The sequence below is a fragment of the Amblyomma mixtum genome, chromosome 1 (assembly GCF_055824585.1).
Source record: "Amblyomma mixtum isolate Tamu chromosome 1, ASM5582458v1, whole genome shotgun sequence".
Lineage (NCBI taxonomy): Eukaryota > Metazoa > Arthropoda > Arachnida > Ixodida > Ixodidae > Amblyomma > Amblyomma mixtum.
In genome coordinates this window covers 318,052,626-318,077,666 of record NC_143012.1, presented here as the reverse complement: position 1 = coordinate 318,077,666, position 25,041 = coordinate 318,052,626, and the positions used below count along the sequence as shown (strand labels likewise).

The following is a 25,041-nucleotide window of genomic DNA, read 5'->3' as shown; positions in this document are numbered from 1 at the left end:
CAGAATGAAGAAGCGAAGGCATGAGTTCGCTCACCCATTAGTGGCAGCCTCAGCTTTTTTCTCTGAAATCAAAGTCTGTGACGAGAGGCGAGTCAATAGAGGCGCTCGCTTGGGTCGTCTCTCTTCTTGCCTGTAAAGCATTGAAAGATATTTTAGCTGATCTCCTTCCTTTACAGCTTGGCTTTCATGGTTTTCTTTGCTGAGTTTTACTGCGACAAGCCCACCTTGACTCCAGGGCCACTGCCAGCGAAGTGTTGACGGAGACAAGTTCGTTGTTCGGCTCAATCCGTTTGAACATCGCCACAAGGGGTGGGGAGCTGCCTTTCGCTAACGTGACAACCTGAACACAACAGCAAGACGTGCACAAACCACACATGAGAAGTCACTCAATTCCCAGACCGTCATCACACTCAATAAAGTGAACCTTTGTAGCCGTATGGCTGCGCTCGGGTGGCTGCCAATGAGTAATTACTCCCTTATTACAAATCTACTCCACCTTGGGGGATTCCCCTAAACATTTGACCAACACTGTTCCCACTTCGAGTTATTGATCAATTCGATCTCGCCCTACCATAAGCTTGCCGTCCTGGTTAGCTCAATTGGTAGAGCGACTGCTCCGGTGTAGCGGTGGTCCTGGGTTCGAACCCCGGACCAGGACGAATTTTTCTTTAACTACGAAGTTTCTGAGAAAGCTGTATAGCTTTCCTTTGTAGCCGTATGGCTGCGCTCGGGTGGATGCCAATGAGTAATTACTCCCTTATTACAAATCTACTCCACCTTGGGGGATTCCCCTAAACATTTGACCAAAAGTGAACCAAACTAACCAGCAAAAACCTTTAGCAATACTCCTTACTAATGCGAACAAAGTGCATAAGTGTAAACGACACGTGGGCAGCTGAACTTTAATAACAAAGCTGACAAGGCCTGTTCCCATTCACAAATGTTCTTCAAGATAAGTTAGAGTGCGTTCGAAAAAGGGCTGCAAGATCCAAAAAGAACGTCCAGAACAACAATATTAGAGGTTTGCACATCAGGAGTGTGAAGGGTGAATGTTGCTGTCCGCACGCAGCAAAATGTACAGGTTCACATTTTTGCACAACACTGACAGTGGTAGCACTGGAGCAGACAAAAACATATATAAAACAACCTTCTTATCAGTCCAAGTGGTGAGACAATTCTAAAAAAAGCTGACCAACCTAATAATAATAATAATAATAATCTTATTACGACAAACAAAAATAGTACATATATTCAGGCCTGCGGGTAAACACATTAGTCCACCTTTGTATTAATGCATATGATATAGGAGACAATTCTAAATAAAAGCTGACCAACCTAATAATAATAATAATAATCTTATTACGACAAACAAAAGTAGTACATATATTCAGGCCTGCGGGTAAACACATTAGTGCACCTTTGTATTAATGCATATGATATGGGAGACAATTCTAAAAAAAGCTGACCAACCTAATAATAATAATCTTATTACGACAAACAAAAATAGTACATATATTCAGGCCTGCGGGTAAACACATTAGTGCACCTTTGTATTAATGCATATGATATACTTTTATTTTCAGTAAAAAAGCTCCTGTTACATTCGAATGAATACGGTATGTTCATGCATGGCAGCAGAGGGCACTAGGCCACACGCCAGACATGTCTCAAGCTCACTTCCAGTGATGAGGTGTTCAACACTGCTGGCACATGTCAAAGCTGGATGTGTGAGAAACATGCAACCAGAACATACCTTGAGCAACAGCACAAGGTCCGAAGGGACCATCTCTCTCAGCAAAGTGGTCGCTTTCTCAGTCCACGTGCCAAGTGCAACGTCTGCCAGGCGACAGACGATGGCCTGCACGCCACATCACTTCATGTCACCAACACTCCAATGAACTGACCCTGAAGAGCTCAGAAAGGACAACGTCTTACAAATCGAGTAGCTGCTACAGACCACAAATCCATGGACAACTGAGGAAAAAATTTCATGCTCAGCATTCATCAATAACAGAGGACTCTCGTTAAACCGAGCTCAATCTTCTTGTTTAAGATGGAGTGCTGCGTAGCGCAACATACAGCACACATCACATAAAGATAGACGGGACAAGCACTAACAGCAGCTCACGTGCGTGTGCCCCATCGTTCACACAGAGCACACAAACATGAGCTGGCAGTTAGCGCTTGTCTCGTCTACAATTATGCGATGTGTGCTTTGTGTTACGCTATGCTGCAGTCCATCTTAAATCATGAGCCACTTTGCCCCTAAGTAAACATAATTAAAAATATTGGTTTATTTCAAACTGATGCTTCTGTACCGTTAGCATCGAGTGTATTTAAAAAAGGATCCTGTTAATTTAAATTCTGAATAATTTAAACAAATTTTAAGTTGCTTTTGAGCTAAAATTATCGAGAGACAGCTATTTAGAATGTCAAGCATCACAAAAAGAAAGCAAATATATAAGCCTTCCAAATATAACTTATGCAAGGCTCAAGGCACAGCAAAAGAAAAAAGAAAAAGCATCTCAGGTTTGTGATTTTAACACAGCAGCATGCAAGAAAGCATGGCATAGTTTTGCAAGGCACAAAAAGTAGCACACATGCATACACACACACAAAAAGAAAGAATGAGAATATATATATGCCAGTACGCTAAGCCCTGCAAAAATCTGCCCATGTCAAGGTAGTGTTTTATCAAAACAACATGAGAGACCAGAACAAAATATACTGGCATTATATACTGCATGTTGTATTTGCAGTCTGCGCACTAGGGCGCTAAGGGGGAACGAACGACACCTGGTGAGGAAAGCTTGCAATGTCCTTCCCAAAGACATCAAGGTCATAGAGGTCGGATGTAGGCACCAGTGTCACCGCGCCCATGTCCACAAACCTCACGAGTACCTGCGCATGAGTGGTAAGATTACTTACACTCTAAATTATACTCGGGAGACACTTTTACTGGGACTGAAGTTATCTCGACAGCAACATTAAAGTGCTGTCATTTTTACCATTTGCTTAACAGGGCCAAAGTCTAGCTTTCTGAGGCCCATTCCATGCATAAACTGTATCAGCACCTGTCTGGCACATCCAGGCCCATGTTCACTGGGAGCCATGAGTCCCTTCTGATGGATTAAACATAAAACTACTCATCTGAAATGCACAGTACACTTTAACACTAACAAGTCAGAACAATAAGAGAAATAACTTTGTTTAATGCTGCTGTCTGAAGCATAAAAGTCCCAGTACATACACATACAGCCACTAAACAAGCAATTCACAGTGTTGCCATGACCCTTCAATAGGGGTACTTTTGTTCCCAAGGAAGAACAGCCCATTACAACCAGTCAGGAGGAAGCACAAAAATAGCTGCCAAAAGAAAAAAAGAACAGTGATTAAAGTTCCACTTTTTCACATTGTAGTATGCAGCGAAGTCCAAATTAGACAAATGTGGAAACTAGGAGTGCATTCTCCTGGCTGCTATCTTAAAAAAAAAAAAAACAATTTGAAGTGCCTTGTGGGCCATATGATGGTGCCTCATGCAGTGATGTCTCCTCCTAGAGCTGCTCACGTCTCGTGGACAGCTAGTTATGCATGCATTTGCAGAAATAGTAGAAGCTGTCTCAGCAAGAGCTTTTCTCACTGTCATTCATTAATTCAAAAGCATTAGATGCCCACACAATATCCCAAATAAAAGTCATGGAATGACGTTTCGACCTGTGGCTTAAAGCAGATGGTTCACTAACCAGTTTTTGCCCTTATTTTATTGCACATAAAGATCCTGAGATTTCCCTCGAGTACTGGTTTCAATGCTTAGTTGTCTTGAAAAGGCAGAGCTGCAGATCAATTAAGGAACAAAAAATCTGCAGTTGTGCTTATCGCAGTGCAAACACACGCACATATGCTGCACGGAGAAAAGATTAACACAATGGCACCATGGGCAACACTCCTTGTAGAATCACAAACTGCCATAACCTGGTCATGCGAGAAGACTCAGATTTGGATGAGAATCTCCTCATAAAATTTTTCAGAAAAATGGCCGCTTGCGGGTGGGTGTGACTTGCCATCCGCAAAATGTGTTAGCCAGATGAAGGCCCACCTGTGCCACTTCCATCTGACATTTTGTCATATAGTCTTCCAACACATGCAAGTCTTCCTGATATTTTTGGCGTCTAACAAAAGACCTGAGAAGCAGTGACTGGGAGCCGTGCTACCCACCTTTCCTTCTTTTAACCGTGCAATGGACAGAAGAAGAGCTCGGCAAAAAGTGCCCGAGCCCGGCATCCTGCAGGCGTACAGCTTTGACTCGCAAAGCGACAATGCAGGAGCAGGATTGTTCTGCTACAAGGTGGAAAGAAGAAGAAGAAGAGACAGCAAACAATTTCTACATCAGCAGTCAAGCACTAGCAGCAATGTGCTTTCAATTATAGCAAGTGTCACAACTACGCCAATGTTGCATTCTGCAAGTACAAGAAAAATACACTAACAAAAAACTGCGCCATTCATGGCCGAAGCAGGAAACATGGGTGGCATAATGCCTTCCCTTAAGCCTCGCTGTTTATCGCAATGTATTCTTTTCTTTCTTCCTTTTCATACGCGCTTGCATGTAATCAAACATTCCATGCACTGCCGCCCTAAAAGCACATCCCAATACAAAGGTACTAAGCAATCAATGATAAAGGTTTTCAGCATCATCACATATCTTTGCTCTTGAGGCCCATAATGCATTCGCAACAAACCTTCCATGAGGGCTCTCAGTGGCTAGTGCATTGAGCAACTGAGCATGAGGGTCACAGGATCAGACAACAGCCATAGCAGCTCCATTTTGAAGGAGGCAAAATGCCAAGATGCTGCACAATGTTTTGTGCATCCCAGGGTGGCCCATTTTATCCTGGAGCCCACCAAATCAGCAACTATCTTCCTCTCCTCCTTTCACTCCCATTCTACATCCTTTTCCCTCGTGACGTGGCCCGGGTAACAATTACTGCACCTTTCCATTTCTTTTTTTTCCCCGCACAACGAATTCCCCACAGCGACTATTTATTCTAATCAGCTAGGAGTACACAGAATGCATTAGGCTGCAATGCCTCCCGGCTGTCTTGTGTCGTTGCCTTCCGGCACCTGCGGCACGTCAGCCCCTTAGCTGGGCTGGTGCACCCATTCCTCACCTTGATGTGGTTGCTCACGCCATCCATGAAGCGCGTCATGCTGCGCAGCCCAGGTCCACTGAGTTGGACGGAAAGGTTCCCCTGTGCGTCAATGTGGCTGAGCTTGACTCGTGCGATTTGATCGGGGCCGGGCAGTGTGGGAGTCTCAAGGCGCTTCAGCAGAAGCTCGTTGAGATTCACATCCTCGTCGGTGCTTGTGTCATACAGGATCACAGTCAGTACTGGCTCCCTGCGAGTACACACAAGGCCACTCACTGAAGAAAAATGCCAGCAGTACTTCAGGGGGGTAGGCACACAAACATGCACCAACAGCAATGAACTGTCACTCCAATCGTTTTTCACCTACTGTAGTTGACACCAAGCAGCTACAGTACTCCTTAGGCACTCGGCAACAGTATGGCTTCATCAAGCAACCCGTGCCACACACAGGAATAAAGCACAAAGTGTGGATTAATGCAAAGGGAACCATCCGAACGACAAGAACAAAAATGCAGGCCCTTTTCATTCAGTCTCGGCATTAACAAAGGTAACTCCAATGGCACAAAATAAATCATACTAAGCGCACACGTGAAATGAGAACTGCGCTCTAAAACTTTCCCACAAGACTCAACTGGTGACAAACCTAAAGAAAGGTGTACTTATATGCAGCAATATACTGTATATTGCTGCATATAAGTCGGCCTTTCTTGACAAAAACGACCATTCAAAATTGGGGGTTGACGTATACACGACGCCAACCTATATGCAGGGTCTAACAATTCCTGGCATGCCTTGTGTAGTACGCACTCTGTGTTAATGCCCACTCCTGGCAGGATACATGCATGAAGATCCATGTGTAAAAAAAAAAAATTGAATGGAGTACCGTTTACCCAGCTAACTTGCACGGGGGGTTGCTTTTCCAGACGAACATTTGCTAGAGCAAACTTCTGGTAACCTCCAGTGCGCATGGAAATCCGAAACTGCTGAGCCTTATCCACTTTGTTTTGCTGCTAGCTAGCCACGTTGCACACGGCAGCGGAGTTTTATTGTATTTTATCTACATTTTCCACTCACTGGCAGCTTTGCGACCGTATCACAGCACATTTATTGCTTAGAGCTGCGCACGCATCGTCATGCCATCCCATGGGAAACTAACATAAGGCGGGGTGGAAAAGCGGGTATGGGTTGACACATACTTGGAGTCAACATATTTTAATTTCTGGTCAGCGAGAGGTGCAAGTTTGGGGGGTTGACATATATGCGGCAGTAAGCGGTAGACATTGCGCGTTAAGACCTTTGTACAGGTTTTTCGGACACGTTCACAAAATCTCTGCGCAATTTGCACACCCCTTTTTGAAGCCTTAATTTAAAGAAAAAAAGCACGCGAACTGTGAGGGTAAATACGGTAGAAGCTTCATTTTCACTCGCCAATCAGAATATGTCTTGGATATAACAATAAGACTGCATGTGCCTCATAAGTTACAGTTGCATGCACTTGTGCTAGGCTGACCACGAAGCAAGCAAAAGAAAGCCAAGATGGCTGCAGAAAAAGTAGCCAATCACCTTGCAGTAACCTCGGCAATAAGGCATTTCTCCACAGAGAGGTCATTCAGAAGTTTGTTCGCTTGCTCGTCGTCTGCGAATTCGAGCAGTTCATCCAGCTGGCAATGCACAGCCTGAAACAGATGCAGTTTTCACTTGAACAAGTGCAGCTAACATCGCTGACAAAGACACAAGTTATTAAGCACATCCACATCCGGCCACACAAAACCTACACAGAGGACAGACAAACCCCACATAGCTTTTTTAAGGCGAAAGCCTTGCTCAGTTTTTATGCCAATTTCAATACTGAAATTGCATTTTCCACATACTGATTACTTTTTAAGATAACCAGTTTTAATTTGCCATTGATTAGTATCTTGCTGCAAAAAGAATGGAGCAATCAAAATAACCTTTAATGCATAGCCACATTGACTAGCAATTAGAGTGCAATAATCAAGGCCAATTTTTAGGGCTGTGTGAATATTCAAACATTTCGAATATCGAAGCAAATAATGCGGTACTCAATCCAGCTTCGAAGCGGACAGCAATATTCAGAAACCTCAAATATCTTTACAGTAGTTCTAAGTTTGAGAATCCAGGAAAATAAGCTGCTGGATGATGCGGTAGATGATCTTACGTACGCTGTAATAGTTCCAAGCAAATGCACTGCACAGGATGTCTGCACGTGTTGTGCACACAACATGGTGGCAGCATCTACAAGCTCTCCCTTCGATGGCTGCACGGTTCGGCACATTGCCAACAAGCACGCCAGATGGGAGAAAGCCCACATAGTCTAGATGTGAAAGCAAACACACAAGAACTGTGCCATGCTCGCAGCATGGAAGGCCCAAAAGACAAAGAAAAAAATAACGCGGGACTACCAACACGACCGAGGTAAGCACTCCATCGGCACTGGCGTTCGTAGTTGAGGCGTTGCTGGAAACTAATTTCAAAGCAGGCGATACCTTGTTGCCTGCACCCTTCGGCAGGTGAAATTAGATGAGAGGTGAAACGCAGTTATTGTAGGTACCGCGATGAGAAAGCTGCCACCACGAAGGCACTCAATATCCTGGCATAGGGGTACCGCTTCACTACGCTTCTCAGCAACCTTTTCAAGTGCTTAAATGAAAGTACTCACCTCAGACGCAGTTCCACTTAAACCTGTTCACCAAGACTAGGTACACCCCGCACCTTTCTGCAGCAGCGCATCTGCCGGTGCAAGAGGGTGTGCTCACAACTCCTTGTGCCTCATGATCGCCTGTGCTGACAAAGTGCCTTCGTCTGGAGCAGCGCGTCGCGTGCCACTTCCAGCGCGTGCGTGGTGCTTACGCTGACATCTTTTGTCACGGACAATTTTGGCCACAGCCTCCTCTGGTAGTGGTACAAACCAGAGTGGTACAAACACACATTTGGTCACAGCCTCCTCTGGTAGTGGTACAAACCAGAGCGGTACAAACACACATTTGGTCACAGCCTCCTCTGGTAGTGGTACAAACCAGAGTGGTACAAACGCACAATCACGTGTGCACAGCACAGTCACCTGACTGTATGCTGCCCGAATGAGGTTAGAGAAATTGTGGCATCAACACGAAGCATCAAAAATTTCAGTGTCTGAAAAATCTGTCAGAAACTTTAATATTTTTATAAAATCAGCAGCACGTAAAGAATCCCATGATACCATTCTTAAGATTACAGTTCTTAGTGCACTCTGGCTTGCTGCTGTTTGAACTTTGCCTATGCAACTTTTAAAGCAGGTATTTTTATTTTGCTCCATTTTTTTTTTTTTTTCGGTTGCCTTAGTGAACTGTGCCAACTGTCTTTCGGCGTACGCTACTGAGCTCTAATCAACTGCCTCCTTTCTTTTACTACTGCATTTCGAGTCGCAAATTGTTCACTTCGATTCGAAACTATTTAAACGATATAATTATTTACTATTCACACATGCCTATCATTTCTCCACTTAACCATTATTAGTAATTCTACACCAACATGGAATGGCAACATTCAAGGTGCGAATATCATGAACAATAAACTTTGCAAAAAATTTTTGAAGCAAGACTGAAGAATTATGCTTTGATTATTGTAAACATTGCGTCTTCAGCTTCCATTAACAAATAAAATGACATCTCTACTTGTCCCAGATGCCAAGATATCAACATAATAAGACAGCCAGGTGTCCAAAATTTTCGTGCCATTAAATTGTCTGCTCCTGCGCAGATTTATTATTGTGGTCAAAATACTGATTTCTGCAAGGAAAATATCCACACAGTTTGAAAGTAATATTCAAAAGCATCTTTTTATAAAAGAAATTTTGGGTCATTTTCTGATCCCAAAGAACAGTGTACCCACTTAAATAAACGAAAAGAGAGAAGTTCAAAGCTAATTTATTGTCTTGTTCAATGTATACAGGTGCCCACATAAGTTTTAAGAACACGAAAACCATGAGAAAGTTAAATTTCCTTGCTGCCTCGAAGCGTGGCATGATAATAAGGAATACACTGTGCAGTTAGTGGCTATGTGCTTAGAACAAATTTTTTTTGCCTTTTTCTGTGTTTCGGTAACTTCTGTAGGCACCTGTGCACAAACCAACTGAAGCCACTTTTAAAAATCCAGCTCCATCTCCAGTAGAAAACACAAACCTGAAATGGAAGACTTAGGAACTTTTGATCCAGCTTGTGAACATTTTTGAGTGGCACAATGATTGCATCTCCATGGTCAATGGAAACGCACTCAGCCTGCAAGAAATAAGAAAGTATAATGCATCAGAGAACAAACACAGTGTTCTGTTCTGGCCTTAGACCAAAAAAATGAAGTGCGCCTTTTCTGCGCTTGTCAACAATGTGGCACAGCCATTCTCCATCCATAAAATGGACAAGAAGTATGTAGCAACTATGTGTGCCTTTCAAACAGTGCTAGCAATCATCACAAGCAGATGTTTTTCCCCTCTTTCTGCACGAGACTGCACAGCTGTGAGAAATCTTCACTGTAACTGCAACTGTAACTGTATGCAATAAAATAACAGGAAGAAAGGACATAGCAAAGTGCGCACACACCTTTCCATCTTGAACGTCGAGCACTTGCATTCGCAACCAACTGCCATCTACATTTACTGCATAAACTGCAGTGTCGTCGATTTCAGAAACGGGCAGAGAGTTCGCCGAGTAAAAATTGTCCATGCTGTCTCTGAGTTCCCAGTACTGGTCCTTTGGAAGAAAAAAAAAAATGTCAAAAATTCCAAAGGCATTCACAAGATCAGCTTTCACGTTGCCCATAGCATGAAGGAACAGTGCAACAAAAAAATTCGCATTTGTACAAATAAACAGGGAAGCATTGCAAATTCAAAGTAACACTTTCTGCAAATGCAAACAAACGAGCATTTAGCAGTAAAACAACAGTGCCTAGGTAAAATTCATGACTGCATAAGCAACATCGGGCCTCAAGTTTCAAGTTTATACTTGGAATGGGCCTGCAACTGCTAGCCAATAATTCTGATCCACAGGTCATTTAAACCCGGATGCCACACTGTTTAACAGAGGTGGCAAGCATTCAATCCTGGAGTCAGCATATCTAGTCCCAGACTGCCAGCTCAAATATAATGCAAGTATGCCAAACACTGAGGAGCGTTTTAGTCCAGGAGCTGGAGGTGCAGTCATTACAGTAAAACCTTGCTGATACGTTCCCAGTTCACACTAATTCCCGGTTCAAATGTTCAAAACCTAGGACATTAAAATTGTCTAAAGAGTTCCGCCAAGTTTAGATCAGTTAATAAGTTCCTGGATGACGCGATTTCCCGGCTATTACGTTTAGAATTTAGACACACTGTAGTTGTATGATATTGCCACGTATCACTGTAGTGTTTGTTCGTTCACGCTCAAGGCTGCAGGAAAGGGCTGTTATCATTTTTGTTCGTGACGCGAGAAGCGACCAGTCTAATCTCGATTGATCGCAGCCATGAAAGGCTGCATCTAGGTTTTTCCAGATTACTGTAGATGATCTTGTCCTGCTATCTGGAAGTTTCCTTGCCGGCTTTAAATTTAGCGATGCCGCGTGCAGCGGACATTCGTAGATCGAAGATTGACGCGCACGCTTGTTGCTTACACCGCCACCGAGTGATTCAGTTCTTTTGCGGGCGCAAGTCAGCCCAAATAGAGAGCTTCGTTTGCAAGTATTTCTGGTGTCTTCCTGACCGCTGGACTGCCGTCACTAAAACGTGACAATATGTTTATTGATCAAATGCACGTGTGTAAACACAGAAGTGGGCTGAACATGGAGCTGGAATGCAGCAGCAGTCACCCGCCGTGGTGGCTTCTCTGCAGTGTCTAGATGAAAAAAGGTGAAGCAGCACCACCACTACCACCACCATCATTATTACCACCACCCCCAACAACAACAAAAATAAAAACAGCGTGCTAGCATTCAAAATGGCCGTTTTTGCAAGAACGCAATGTATGGGCAAGGGGGTGAAGCATCTATGAACTACAGCGGTGTGCTTACATATGAGCGGGCCAGGTATAGGGGACGCAAAGCAGTTTCCTGAACAAGGCAAGCACACAAATGTAAAGACATGCATGCATCACAAAAAAAACTTACATTGAAGTCCACCAAGCGGAAGTAGACTTCGGTTGTGCTCGCAACATATGTGACGTACACATCCCAGTGGTTGCCCTCGGGCAGAGGCAGCTTGTCAGGAACAGGGCACGGCGGTGAGCCTGCATCCGCATCCGGGCTGCGAGCCTCCCGCTTGGAGACACAGACAGTGCAGGTTTTCAATTATTGCCCCTACTTTTTGTGGGCACGTGGGGTGTTAAACCACAGACAAAGACAGTCACAAATGAAGACAATCACAAAGACAACCTCAAATGAAGACAAGCACAAATGCTTTTTTGGACAAAACTTCTAGCCTGCCTACGATACAGGGGAGGTTAATTTCTTTTGACATCTGCGTAAGAGTAGGCCCTCCCCATGAAAAAGAGAATTCAAATCGCTGCCATCTACTCGCTCACATTCTACCCAGACCACACTCTCAGTCACTCAAAGAGCAGGAATTTGCGAATAATCCAAACTTCGAATAGTTTTCGAGTAGTATTTGCTATTAGCTACTTACTGGTAGTACTTCCTACAAGATCAATTCGAACCTCCTAAACGTTCAGGAATTGAAAATTTCTTGGTCATCTAAACTTGTGGCAAAACACTGACATTCCCAAACGGCAGTATCTTGCACCTATCACACGAGTTAACCTGCCCTTTCTTCATAGAATCAACTGTCAGTACGTGGCAAAAGCCCACGCGTGGTAACGTTAGGCTTCTCATAAAATCAATGTGCTGACCGCATCAACAGGGACCGCCACGCACTCACGGGTCAGAAAACAAAGAGCAGTGCCATGTGGCAACGTCAGTCAACATCAGTAGATCTAGCCACGATGCAGTCAACAGCTGGCTGCGAGATTGACTGGCAGCAGTCCGCTCGTTTTAGATCACTACGATAAGATGCACGCACATACAGAAGCATCCCAGCTTGTGGAGGATAGCGGAAGGGACGAAGTTGTGTGCAGTTGTCTCGCGGCGACCGCTTTGATCGTTCCAAAGTTTCATTAGTTAGAATCTGAAAACCAAGTACCTTAGACCACAGAGGACAAGAAAAAAAATTACCGACGATTACGTTACTTCCTAATGCGAAATTTGAGCGCAGCAAATAAGCTGTTTCACCTTTTCGATAGATTGAGGCAAAGAAATCGAGCAACACATGTATGCGCTATCACAGAATTTTTTTTTTATTTTTCACACGTATTCGCAATTTCGGCTCGGGCGGTGCACATATACAGATCCGCCGCCACCGATCTGGCTCTCTGATTGCCACCGCACAGGGGTTGCATTGGAGGAGGAGCGAAGAAAGGAATTAAGTTCGAGCCGGCGCTTTGACAACCGGAGACTCGCAGGAAGAGGGGGGCGGCGTGTACACCCAGCGGCAAACGATGGGGGCAGAAGCGCGCGCAGCAAGCGGACAACACGATAAAGGGAGGAGGGAAGAGATAGCAGCGACTGACTGATGCCGCTGACGCCGATAGCGCTGGGGGGATGAAAGGGGGGCGGAGCTGGTTACGAGGCCGACGCCGACGACGACGCGAAACCCAGGAACGGACGCCAAAGAGCTGCGCTCTAAAAAAATGCGCGACAGAAACGTCGGGCTCAAAGCCAGTCCGCACAACCGTACAGCACAGCACGCACAGCACCCCGTACAGCACAGCACGCACGGCAGGGCACTTAACTGTTTTCCCACCTTCCCTGTTTGAGACAACAAGTGGTGGTTGCAGCCCATCACGAGGCTTGCACACCAGCAAAACCAACAAGCGAGGGCTAAGCAGGTTACGTGTTGTCGTGACTGCTGCATTTCAGGAGGCATTCACTTAGTCTTTGGGCGTCGCAAGGAAGCATGGGATCATCCCACTCGCGTTCCAGCTCAGGTTGCTGCCCTTCTGTCCACTTTGCGAGCAGTCTTGCTGCATTTTGCCACAAGTGCCTTGCCTTTAATTGACCACTAATGTCACTCTGCCAGTAAGATGGTATCTGGCCGCCTCACAATGCTTCATGACAGCGTTCAGTAAAATCCTCTGCCATGTTGGCAATAAGCCAAACTGTTGATATTAGACTGTAAACTGTGATATTAGACTGTAAACAAGGCTACAGTCTAGAAAATAAAGTTTATTTCTATTACTACTACATAACTGCAGCTTCTTCATGTGATGCCTGGAAGGCCTTATATGTATAACAAATTATGCCGATGATGGGTAAAAACAAAATTTGTTTCCAATGTCTCTTCTTTTTCCCAAGCTGTGTTTTATGGAAGAGTGTTTCTCTTATTTTGAGCTATCTGTACTGGTAATAGAAATTATCCGATTCGATTTGCAACCAATTTTTTATTATTCTTATTTGCTTCGCACCCAGAAATTCGATATTCCCACATTTATACACCTCTAATAAATTTGCTTTTTTTTCTGGCCATGTTTCGAAGACCATTTCATCTGTGATTTAACTAGGCAGCACTCAAGCAATATTCAATTCGAATTGAATTCAATTTTTAATATCAGAGTTCGCTTCACACACAAAATTTTGCTATTCGCACCTCTCACTCAAAAAGCCAAGCTTTCGAAATGTGCAGATATAGAAGCTCAGAGAAAATGACAGGAACTAGATTAGAAGACAGGACCACAGTGTTAGTAAACAGGCACAATTTAATGATACCTCGGCTGAGTGAGAGAAAAAAACTTTATCCCACCTGAAATCAAGAGGAGGAAATAGAAATCGCCAGAGCAGAGTAATGTGGCGAGTAAGCTTTAAACTGTGAATCTTCTACAGCGTTCTAATGCTTGGCCTGATGCCAATGGGCTTGAATTAACCATTACAGAATTTACGCTTTTTCGTGCTAAAAATAAGTTTCTGAATCATGATGTTATTTTAACAATAATAAAATGTGAAAGTAAGTTCTCATAAATTTCGAGGAATTTGTTTTCACACTGACTTGGGCTGGTCCGATCACATCAATGGTGTGTGGATAAGAATATATTGAGATCGCTGGGGTTAATTCAATAGCTACATCATCGCATTCCATTCCATATCAACAGACGGTTACATTGTTCTTTTGTTCATTCTCAGTTTGTCTAGCTGCCACTTAGTGCGAGGCAGATGTAATAAGGTTTGACTCAGATAGTTTGTTCTCTCGACAAAAAAAAAAAAAGAGCCTTGCATACATTGGGTAGCAATCTGGCCACTGATAATAACATGTCTGCATGTTATGTCCTACCTTCTTTTTTTTTTTTTTTCTATGCTATAAACGTTACTTGGCTCTCCTGGAGTACCAAAAAATAAGACATGACTGATTCCTTAGCTCATTCTTATATCTAAACAGCAACATTTCATATAACTTGCATGAAATTTCTTTAGTCAGTTCTATGAATGATTCCTTAGCTCATTCTTACATCTAAACAGCAACATCTCACATAACTTGCATGCAGTTTTTTTTAGTTCTAGAAGTCGCACCGATTGCGGCACCATACTACTGACCATCAAACAACAGCAATATGCAACATATATCCAGCACTAACTGCTTGAACCCAGGCAAGTGTCACTTTTTGCCAGTTTAAAACCAAAATGACAAAAGTGTCTGCCCAACCGGCTACAAGTATCTACGTGACTGGTTTCATTCAATACGAATATTAAGTTTACCTCAGATCCGAGCTCAGCTCTTTGTCCTACGTCCCACTGAACACTGAACACACTGAACATTTATTTACCAGAAATCCTGGTGGGTCACATGGGCTAAAAGCTGCAGTCAAACAGCTTGACGAGGCCCAAGCAACGCTTAAAAAGCGGCGCACAGATCTCTGAATAAAAAATAAACGTGGAAATGAGTTGCTTTACAAGAACGACAAAAATCATAAAAGCACAATGGAAGATGAGCAAAATGTTGGGAAAGTTGGGAATGCAAATTGCATAACACAATGAAATCTTCATAAGCGAATGCAAACAAAAAAAAAATCCAGAACAAGAAAATACAGCTGGGAGCAAAAATTTGATTACAAATTCGAAAAAAGCTGTAGCAGTTGAACAGACGTTGGGCATTTAATGTGTTGGTACTCGTGGTCAAGTAGTCAAGATACAATAGCCTTTTTCTGTATTACACAGTTTTCACCGACGTCACAGCGGCCGCCATCTCTGGGTACCGAAAGCGCAGCGAAAGCCTCGGCGTTTTGTTAACCCGCCCATCGCAAACCGGTTCCCGCATACACTGTGGAGGCTAGCCACAGTACCCAAAGATGGCCCGATTTTTCGCGACTCTTTCACAGCACCACAACGTGCCTTGTAGAGCCAGTGTATAAGATTGCCTGAAATTTTGAACGCATCCCAACTGACTGCCCAATTTTTTTGGACATCATTCACACTCACCCCACCACCGCCACCAACAATGTGCCATGCATTGTGTTCTGTGGAACCTCGTTACTTCAGACTTCAAGAGGGGTCGAGAACTTTACCGAATAAAACAGAATTCAAGTTGAAAGGAAGCCTCTTAAATGGCAGAACTGATATCCCCTGTGGGCTGGCACGCTGTGCATGCATTGTCGCAGGCTCATACCATTCTCGGATGTTGCCCACTCCACAAACTTCAACTGTAGTCACACTTGGCAGAACTTATCTCTACAGTCTTTTTGCATCAAATATGCACAAAAGCAACAGTGTAAGCGTGCTGCTCCATGGAGACAGCGAGTGCAAGAAAATGAGACTTTCAAAGCACAGAGCTTGTATCCTATGTTAAAATCTATCGTAGTCCTGATTTTTCTATTGAAACCAGTCAAATCTGGCAGTTAGATGACAGACAAAAGCGCCTCACATTAAACGCAAGCCACCGCAGAGCACATACAATACACATACTGCCGGTTCTGAAATTGGTTTTGGGCTGCATGCACTAGGCCTAATTACGAAAGCCAGCGCCGACGGTGTGCTTGCTTTAGCTGTTTGTCAGTTCTTTCGTATCTTTATCACCACCTCTGCCATTTTGTTTCTGGGCATCCGTATAGAAGGCAGAACGCAATTCTCGCAGCTGTGATTTTGCTTTCACGTCTAGACTTGGTTCCATTCCAACGCAAGGGTTCGTCCGCGACAATACAGCCATAAAATGCCATGCTCACGAAAGCGGACTCCACCAGTCGTCTGTGCACACAATCCTTGAAGAGATTCAACGACAGGTGAAGCTTCAGAATGCGCCCATAACTACCGACCCCTTTCTCCACTACACTGGCTTTCAGAAGCTGAAGTTATTCTTGTTCGTGAAATTAGACTGCTCACACTGCCCGATTTTTCAAACACTTTCGCAGTTCTTTGTGAGTCTGAACAATCAGACGGTGACTGTAATTAATCTGTGAGGTGAACAGATTTTATTTTCAGCGGGAGAGTCGTGCAGGTTTGTGATACTGCTCCAGTTGCCGATTAAATTTTTTTAGATATTTTCTCGAAAGGTAAATCCTATGTTAAATATCAGGACAATTCAAATCCTATGTTAAATATCAGGACAATTCAATGACAAGAATGGTGTGAGGCTCAACAATTTACGACTTCCTTTTCATTGCGTCTACCGTACAATCCCGTGCAAGGGCCACATCCCATTTTGGACCAGACAATTGAGAAAAAAATAGCTATACATTCTTTTTTTTTTTTTAATTCATGCATGGGCCTCACCCTCAAAATTTACACCCAAAGTTAAAAAAACAAAGTGCGACCCTTACACGAGTTTATACGGTAATTGAGTACTCTATGGTAAATACTTTATTATGAACCTGGAAAAGCATGACCATCGTCTTTTTGGGATTATTTCTAAGCCGATTCGATTATGACCAATGAACAACATTATCAGCATCTAATCACCAAGTTATTTGCATCCTAAACTGTAATAAGAATAGTACAGTCATCAGCATACATCGAAGACTCATTAATTCAAGCTTCAATGGACCACAGAGTTTTGTTGGAATATGAGAAGTGCCAAAAAATGAATGTGATTTGCTTTACGGATTTCTATGCATGCAAGCAGTATTTTGGATCTATTTCTCTATACAAATGTAGCTGAAAGCTTTAGCACCACATGAAATATGGGTGAAAGACAACGAAGTTTACTCAAGTGTGATTAAAAAAAAGATCAATAATGTGCTGTTTCTCAATAGAGTAAAACCACTGTAGTTATGACCTCGCGAGACCGGAAAAATGGTCCGAGTTGCCCGAAGGTCGAATAGTCATATGGCTACAGAAAAAAACTTTTAGAAACAGTTTTGCACTGCAAGAAATTTAATTGATAAAAAAAATAGGTTATTGTTGTCTGCTTTTAAGAGAAAACTGTGCGGCAATGATGATTTTTCGCAATTCCGTCATGGTGTATCGCATGCCCACTGTCAGGGATACCAAAGAGGAACTGCTCAAAAATAGCAAGGCCTTCCGCGGACTCCTTCACAACGACTACACAATGGCGGTGGACCCTCAAGTGGCAGTGTACATTTAAGGAGGTCTCACCACGCAACAAGCAGCTCGTGGTGAGTGCGCATTATCAACGCATCATGCGGATGAAAGCAAAGGGAAAAAACATTTGCCTCCAAATAGCGAGATGCTTTCGAGAAATAAAAAAAAAAAAGATGCTGTGCTGTGTCGGTTAGCTTCCGAACAGGCAAGCAGTTGAGCTTGCCTCACTGAAGTGCGGCCGAAAGCTGCAATCGTCGTGGGAAGGTAGCGACGCTCAGAAAACGAAACTACATGGCGATGTGGGCCCCCTTCGAACCCCGTACGAGTTAACCGGTTGAGGGGGCCAGATTTTCAACTCGTATGGTGCTGGAAATCTGACATATCCGACCTCCGCTGCCACTCTTCCACACGCCGTGCGCATAGGAGGAAGACAAAGATTGAATTGACCAAATTTGAGAGAAATTACGGCATGAATTAAGGGCCTTTGAGAGGCATTAAAAACATAGCCAAAAAAATTAAATTTTAATGTCTGATTAAACCGCAAGTGCGAATTATACAAGTTTAAATTATCGAGAGTCTACTGTATCATGAATTTTACAGTAGCATCATCGGCCACAATGTCATCACTAACTGTGCCATAGTGCCTTCTTTTCTTCTGCACGAATATGTCTTTTCCCTATATTTTGCCACTGATTGAAAGCTGGGTCTTGCTTACTGTATCACCTACTGTTGTTCACTGTTGCTGGCGAATATCTTTTTTTTTTTTTTCTGCCTTTGAATTTTGCTGCCTGAACGGTATTCAGGCCTTGTTTATGTTGCCACTGATGACGAATTGCTTCATGCCATCTGTTCCAACGCGTAATGCAGGATAAGGCATCATCAGGAAACATCCGGGTCTCCCTTAGCCTCTCTCCACGAGCACCCCGTAATGTTGTAAAAAATAAACTGAAATAATGAATGAATAAACTGCGGGGTTTAACGTCCCAAGCGACACATGGGTTATGAGGGTTGTCGTAGTGCAGGGCTCCAAGATTAATTTAGACCACCTGGGGTTCTTTAGCGTGCACTGGCAATCACACTGCACACGGGTGTTTTGCCAGCGCACATGGCCACCGCAGCTGCTATCGAACCCGTGACCCTTGCATCCGCAATTGAATGCCAAGGCCACTGAGCCACTGCAGCGGGTACAGTGTGAAGAATAGATAACAAATGGTCCTCTGGGGTAGAAGGCAAGTGTAAGAGGGTATGGCAGAAGTCAGGTGTGCACATGAGATTAGAAAATTTGTGGGAATAGCGTGCTGGCAGCTGGCACAAGATAGAGTTATACCCATGCCACACGCTCACAAGAAATGGCAGTAAATGCTTAAGGCCTTAAGTTTGTTAATGCCATTATTTTCGGAGTTGGTGCTACACGTCCACATTTAATGCCATTATCGAAAGTGACGATGACGATAACGCTTGCAAGGTAGTTAAAAGCTTCATCTGAATATAAACATTGCTAATGAGCACAATATATGGGAAATGTTGTTCAAACGTAATATAAAATCGATTTTTCAAAAAATACGGCTGTTCCTTCTTTACAAGTAGAAAAAGTAGCCATAGACTCGCATGTCAGCACCCAAGTCGAGAGTACCTGTCAATAAGGCTGATAAAAATGGCGCTCTTCGCATCGAAAATGCAGTATAGTTGCCTCATCTGACTGAAAGTTAAGAATTAACTATTTCCTACTGGTTAGGAAGTTGCTACTAACAAAGCTGCATGCTTTTCTGCGTGTGGAATGGGAACGAGAGTAGGCATTGCACGGGCGAATGACTTGTGGTGAACTCAGTAGGTCGCGAATGGCAGTAAGGCTAATGCCATTAAATTTGTGCGTGTGGCACCGCACGAATGCCATTAAAACTTAAGGCACTAAGCACTTAATGTCATTAAATCTGTCCGTGTGGCACGGGTATTAATTGGAGGTCCTTAGGAAGTAACTGCAGTGGACGTAGGATGATGATGTGCTCACTGAATATTTAAACACCTCGACTTTAGAAAAACCTTCAGAGAAGCAAAAGTACCAAGCATGTTTGAGACCAAAACTAAGCTACCTGAACAATTTGCGTCAGCATGAAATTCTGAGGGTAGTACTGTAGGCTCCCTTTAATGGGAATACACTGGAACTCAACGAATCTCTCAGGTTACCACAACTTCAGCTAAACAGACGTCAAATTATCACGCCATGTAAGAGTGCACAGGCGCAGTTAGTAAACCAGGAATAAGACAAGCATCAATGAGGAGGAGTTCGCAAGTAAATGCCCGGCACACAGAAATAAAATTATTTTCAGAAATCACACTTCGCAATGCAGTTATCCATTCGATTAGCCAAGTTATCCCTCATAGCCCGAGTTGCGTCAGGACGCTAAACCCCATAAACCATAAACCATTCAGCTGAACGGTTTTTTTTCCTTCATTGCAACTACTGCCCTTCTGTCTCAAGCAGATTTGCCAAATGCTTGCCAAAATTGCTTACAAACCACATGCTTCTTGAACTATTTATGAGTTTTAAACAGCAGCAAGGCTCTAATCACATGCATGCAAGGCAACCAACAATTAGCAAAATCTCCTGCCAGCTATAAAAATGTACAATCTGTACAACCTCATTGAGTAACGCTTTCAGCTTCTTTTACATCGTTCCTCTCTTGGTTGCTGTATCTGCGTTTACACAATACGATAGAGTGGCACATACAAATTGATTAATTGGCACTTTGAATTGGTAGAATAATGCTAAAAGGTAATGTTAGTAAATGTGTGCAAGTGTAGTGCCTTTGTGTGAATCGGTTTTTTTTGAGTGATGTGTATTGGAAACTAAACAAAGCTCTCCAGGCTATTCAACTTCAGGAATTCAGCTTGCTAGTGTTCACCTTAAAAGAAGTCCACTGCAGACGTGCCCACAAAACATTTCAGAGCACGGAAGCCATGAAAGAGCTTAATTTTTTGGTTGTTTAAGCAAGCAGTCATGGACTGAAGGATGTGCTCTGCACTGCCTTGTGTGCCCTACAACAGTACAATCCTCGTGGCAAATTTCACTGGTCAATCCAGAGCAGCTTTTCTTGCTCAGTGGCGGCGAATGTGTGTTCCACTGGCTGATCTGGAGCTCTCTGCCAAGGTCGATCAGAACTGCATCGCCTTGCGGCAGATTCAATCACTCAGGCACAGATTCATCACTTCTCTCTAAATCGACACGTGAAATTAACCACCAATGTCAGGCCATGCCTCAATGCCACGAAGAAACTAAGCCATCCTTTTTTTTTCTTTATCATGGCTTCAGCGTTCTGAAAACTCCTGTGGGCCCCTGAAGACACTAATTTGGACGGTAGTTCAAAGCGTTTACCTGCAGAGGTTTTGGTGCACTTGACTGGGGGTACAGAATGCACCGATTGTCCTTCATACTGGATCAGAGAGGAAAAAAAAAGTGAGACCACACAAGTTAGCTTCACACACATGATTTTTCACACACACACATGACCACACGTGCCCTTCTACACAAGGCAGCATCCAGACTTTCCCATCCTCCCTCGTGCTGGAGGCAGCTGTAGCTCATCTCTCGTTACAATCAAGCCCGAATATAACAAACTCAGAGTAAATTTATGCATGTAAAATGTATTTTTTAGAACGAACCACGCACTGGATATGTCAAACCCCGAGTTCCTTCGATCGGTCACCAAACGCCCGCCAATGCGGCGCTGCAGTGCCGGCTCCGGGTAGCTTCAAGGCAACCACGCTGCCCAGCCGTGCTTCAGTGAAACTAATGAAATGCAGGAGGAGTGGGAGCAGCCCTTTAAAATCCATTCCGTAGGCCAGTCTCACTTTTGCCACACTCCTATTCGGCAGCCGCCTATCACACGTGAGCAGCTCCAGACCTATCACGCTGGTTTCGGGAGAAGAAGGCAGCCTGGTAGCCTATGAACGCTATGGGACGTCGTCGTCCTCCATGCTTTCTTTGTTTGCATTTGCGAATCGTGACGCTTCAAAGCACAAACATCTAATGGCCCAAGACAGGCACGCAGTTTCGAAGCACTGGAAGAACAGAAGAACCACGCGTACGAAATTGAGGAAAACAAGCAGTGACACCGAAGTGGCAAAAAAAAAAGGGGGGGGGGAACAAGCCACAGATGTGCCGATTAGCATCCACAATGCTGGCTGAAGAAGCTCAGAAAAGCGAAACTGAAATTAAGTGATTGGACTATCTCAGAACTGGGACCGCCGTCGTGTCTGCTGTTGTGTGCGTGTCAGAGGTGCACGAAAAACCCTGCGGCATGCAATTCAGGTTTGAGTAGCTCTATTTGGACAACTGCTTGCCATGGCAGTCATACCTGGATACAGCCTCTTTTTGGGAGCTCGGTGGAATTAACCCACGCAAGACCTGTAGAGCATGAATTAGCCAGCATCCGATACCACAGACTTGCATGGGCATTGGCAAGGACCATGCCAGTAGTTCTCATTCTCTGCATTGCCGAATTAATGGGAGTCAAATTAACGAGCTCTTACTAGACCACCAAGTGAACAAGGTGGGGGATTTCAATTACACAATGCTGTGATGATGGCGCCACTTACTGTGGAATAAGTCCCCTGCTGTGCAGCTACTACTCTAAAATGTGGCTCAATACCATGAGCACTTTCAGCACCGGCAGCCATGAAATAACTGCCTACTTCTTACAGGGACACTGAGGAGAAATTGAAGTTGGCTTGTATCGATAAATTACCTGCTTCTGATTACAAAAACGCCACTCATACTGACAACAAAGCTCTTGTAACATAGAAAAGAGCAAGAAAAAAATGCAGGTATCGCTGCCACAGGCCAAACTCGCAAGTACAAGCGTGATGGCATCATAGGACAAGACAGTGGGTTCTAGCAGCACTGGGACACGAGAGCCACGAATCACTGAGGCTGACAAACGAAGGTTGCGCGGTTGAATACTGAAGTAAGTTTTGTTTTGAAACCAATAGTACGCTTTTATCACACAAGGAAGACCGACAAAAGACAACCTGAATGTTGTGAGCGAAGAAAATCAATACTTAGCGGCGCCACAGGCGGCCAGATGAGTTTCAGCATATCATGGCGCTTCGCGACTATGCGCTCTGCATGCCCGCGTGGTTTCGTTTTTTAAGCGCCTCGATTTACAAGCGCGGAACAGCAGAGGAACTCTAAGTGCCGCTCCAAATGCTAGTTAACTTTTGAAGGAGCCTGTTAGGGCTGGTCAGATGATCGCCACGGTCGATGAAAAACTATGATGGCACGATTTTTGGTGATCGTACAAGGCAGTTTGCAGTGTAAAGAGCACCTTGAGTCTTCGTACGCTCGCCCGGCGAAACGTTCCCGGTTGTGCCAGTCAACTTCCAACTACTTGACGCTCTGTGGGGCTGAGGTCGCTGAAGTGCAGGCCAAAGTTATTAGACACTTTTAGCATACCGTATACCGTGTTCCCGTTACCGGTAACTGAGTTCCGTGAGCCCGTGCACAGCCAATGCATGCGCAAATCTCCTTGACGTCGCCAGATGGCGCCACATACCCGGCAGCTACGCGCGCGCCTGCAGCATCAGGACCAATCAGCGCCTGCTCACCAACGGTAGGCAGGCTCCCGGTATTCCGCTAACAGTAACAAGGTATGCGGTATGCTATATGTATTTACGAGAACGGAATCCATCGTAACGCTGGTAAAACACCGGTGCAAACGTAAACGAAGCGGCGATAGCGACAGCCACAATAGCCGATAGATGCCTTCAACGTGCGGCCGGCGGTCACTTTCATTTTGGCTGCTGCTAGGCCGCACCGCTAGCCGCCAGAAATCATGGAGTCTGCGTTACGTCATGTGCACGTCACGTTGCAGCACGTCATGTTTTACATCACTTAGTCCTGTGTCGTCATAAGAGAGTCCCAAGTTTGAATCAGCAGCGGGAAAAGCCTTTTCAACTTCGAATCCAAATTTCTTAGAAATAAATGCATCTTTCGCTGCCAGCCAAAAGTCATGAAATGCCGAACTATCGGATTTTGCTATAAAAAAATATTAATAGAGCTCTCCTCACTGTCCCTTTAAAGCATGGGAAACAATTGGTAACTACTTACTCGGTAATGTACACAGCTTTCTTAATCTTCACAAGCTCCAGCCAGCTCTTTGGCACGGACTCCCGGTACTGCTCTTGGTAAATCTCCGGGACAACAGTGCTCCAAAGGCCATTATCCTTCTGTCCCACCAGCTGAGAATCGAGACAAAGAAAGCACACGGTACTGACGTTGAAGACAAAGCAGTATACATACAAGACAATTAGGTGTCACTTAGGTACACGCTGGAGGCACCTAAGCAGCACCAAGAAGGAATAAGAACGGAAGCAGGAGACAAAGAATTCCAAAAATCCCCTTTTAAGTGAGGACTGCACAAAAAAGCTTAACATTCATAATGCACACAATGGCATCTGTTATTTCTGAGGGGAGGAAAATTCACCTCGCACAAAATCTTAAGTTGCCCCATCAGAGAGCAGCATCTGAGTAGACCTTGTTTATTTGCATTTCATTTTCACATTCCTAGTGCACACTGTCAAGTGAACAGGGTGGACGTCTTGCTTGCCACGGACACAAATTAAATTCTGGATTAAGAGTGACTAACCTTCATTGTTTAAAAGAGAAGGAAACAGATTTTTTCCTTTTTTTTCTCTCTTCATTCCGCACCACGCCAAGTGCCGAGAGCGAAAAATACCACTCTGGCTCCAAGGCACAAACAGCACATGTGCATACCATACCCGTAATCAACGTGAGAGCCCAGCATCTCTCAATGGCAACAGCCACATGCCAAAACATCATTCTTGTATGTGGGCATTTTGGCATGTCAATTTAAAGAGTCTATCCAATACAGAAGCATGGGCTTACTTTTTAGCACCTTTTTTTTCTGACAAATAAAATTAACTCGATTCAATTCTAACCTCTTTAATCCGGTTCACAAAGTCTTCAATCTGCTTAGAGGTTGACACAACCGTCTCAGGCAGCTGGCTTTGGGAACCTGCAGAACGAACAACAAAAACAAAAGCGCAAAAAAATACAGTAAGTGTTGCGTGTACGCAGATGGCCGCCACACATTGTATTTACTCGCGTGATTTGTGCACCCCTAATTTATTACCAGAGTTTATATAAAAAAAAAAAACTTTCACTCACATATTTTGCTCCATGCTGTGCCAAACCACCAGCATGCGCGTGAGTGCATGCAAGGCAAGCTTGGAAAGATCAGCGCAGCCGCATCGCCGTGTGAGGCTGCAAAAGCTGTGGGTGGCAAGTGGCCGAACTGCGCGCCGTTTACTAGGCTCACTCACGCTCGCGTCGCTTGTCCAG

At 44.2% G+C, this 25,041-nt stretch overlaps 1 protein-coding gene across 6 annotated transcripts in view; it reads right to left on the bottom strand.

The window, feature by feature from the left end:
* LOC149372614 (tudor domain-containing protein 7-like) overlaps window positions 1-25,041 on the bottom strand; it is a 56,621-nt gene that overhangs the window by 8,538 nt on the left and 23,042 nt on the right. For all 6 annotated transcript variants that reach the window (XM_089567130.1, XM_089567126.1, XM_089567131.1 and 3 more), the window contains 13 exons: window positions 24,639-24,715; window positions 23,788-23,918; window positions 21,055-21,112; window positions 11,277-11,426; window positions 9,740-9,889; window positions 9,326-9,421; window positions 6,708-6,820; window positions 5,166-5,394; window positions 4,216-4,338; window positions 2,797-2,901; window positions 1,754-1,858; window positions 225-340; window positions 35-130 (listed from right to left, as the gene is read on the bottom strand). In XM_089567130.1, coding sequence (XP_089423256.1) covers window positions 35-130; window positions 225-340; window positions 1,754-1,858; window positions 2,797-2,901; window positions 4,216-4,338; window positions 5,166-5,394; window positions 6,708-6,820; window positions 9,326-9,421; window positions 9,740-9,889; window positions 11,277-11,426; window positions 21,055-21,112; window positions 23,788-23,918; window positions 24,639-24,715 — 1,549 coding nt within the window. The remainder of the gene's footprint in view (window positions 1-34; window positions 131-224; window positions 341-1,753; window positions 1,859-2,796; window positions 2,902-4,215; window positions 4,339-5,165; window positions 5,395-6,707; window positions 6,821-9,325; window positions 9,422-9,739; window positions 9,890-11,276; window positions 11,427-21,054; window positions 21,113-23,787; window positions 23,919-24,638; window positions 24,716-25,041) is intronic.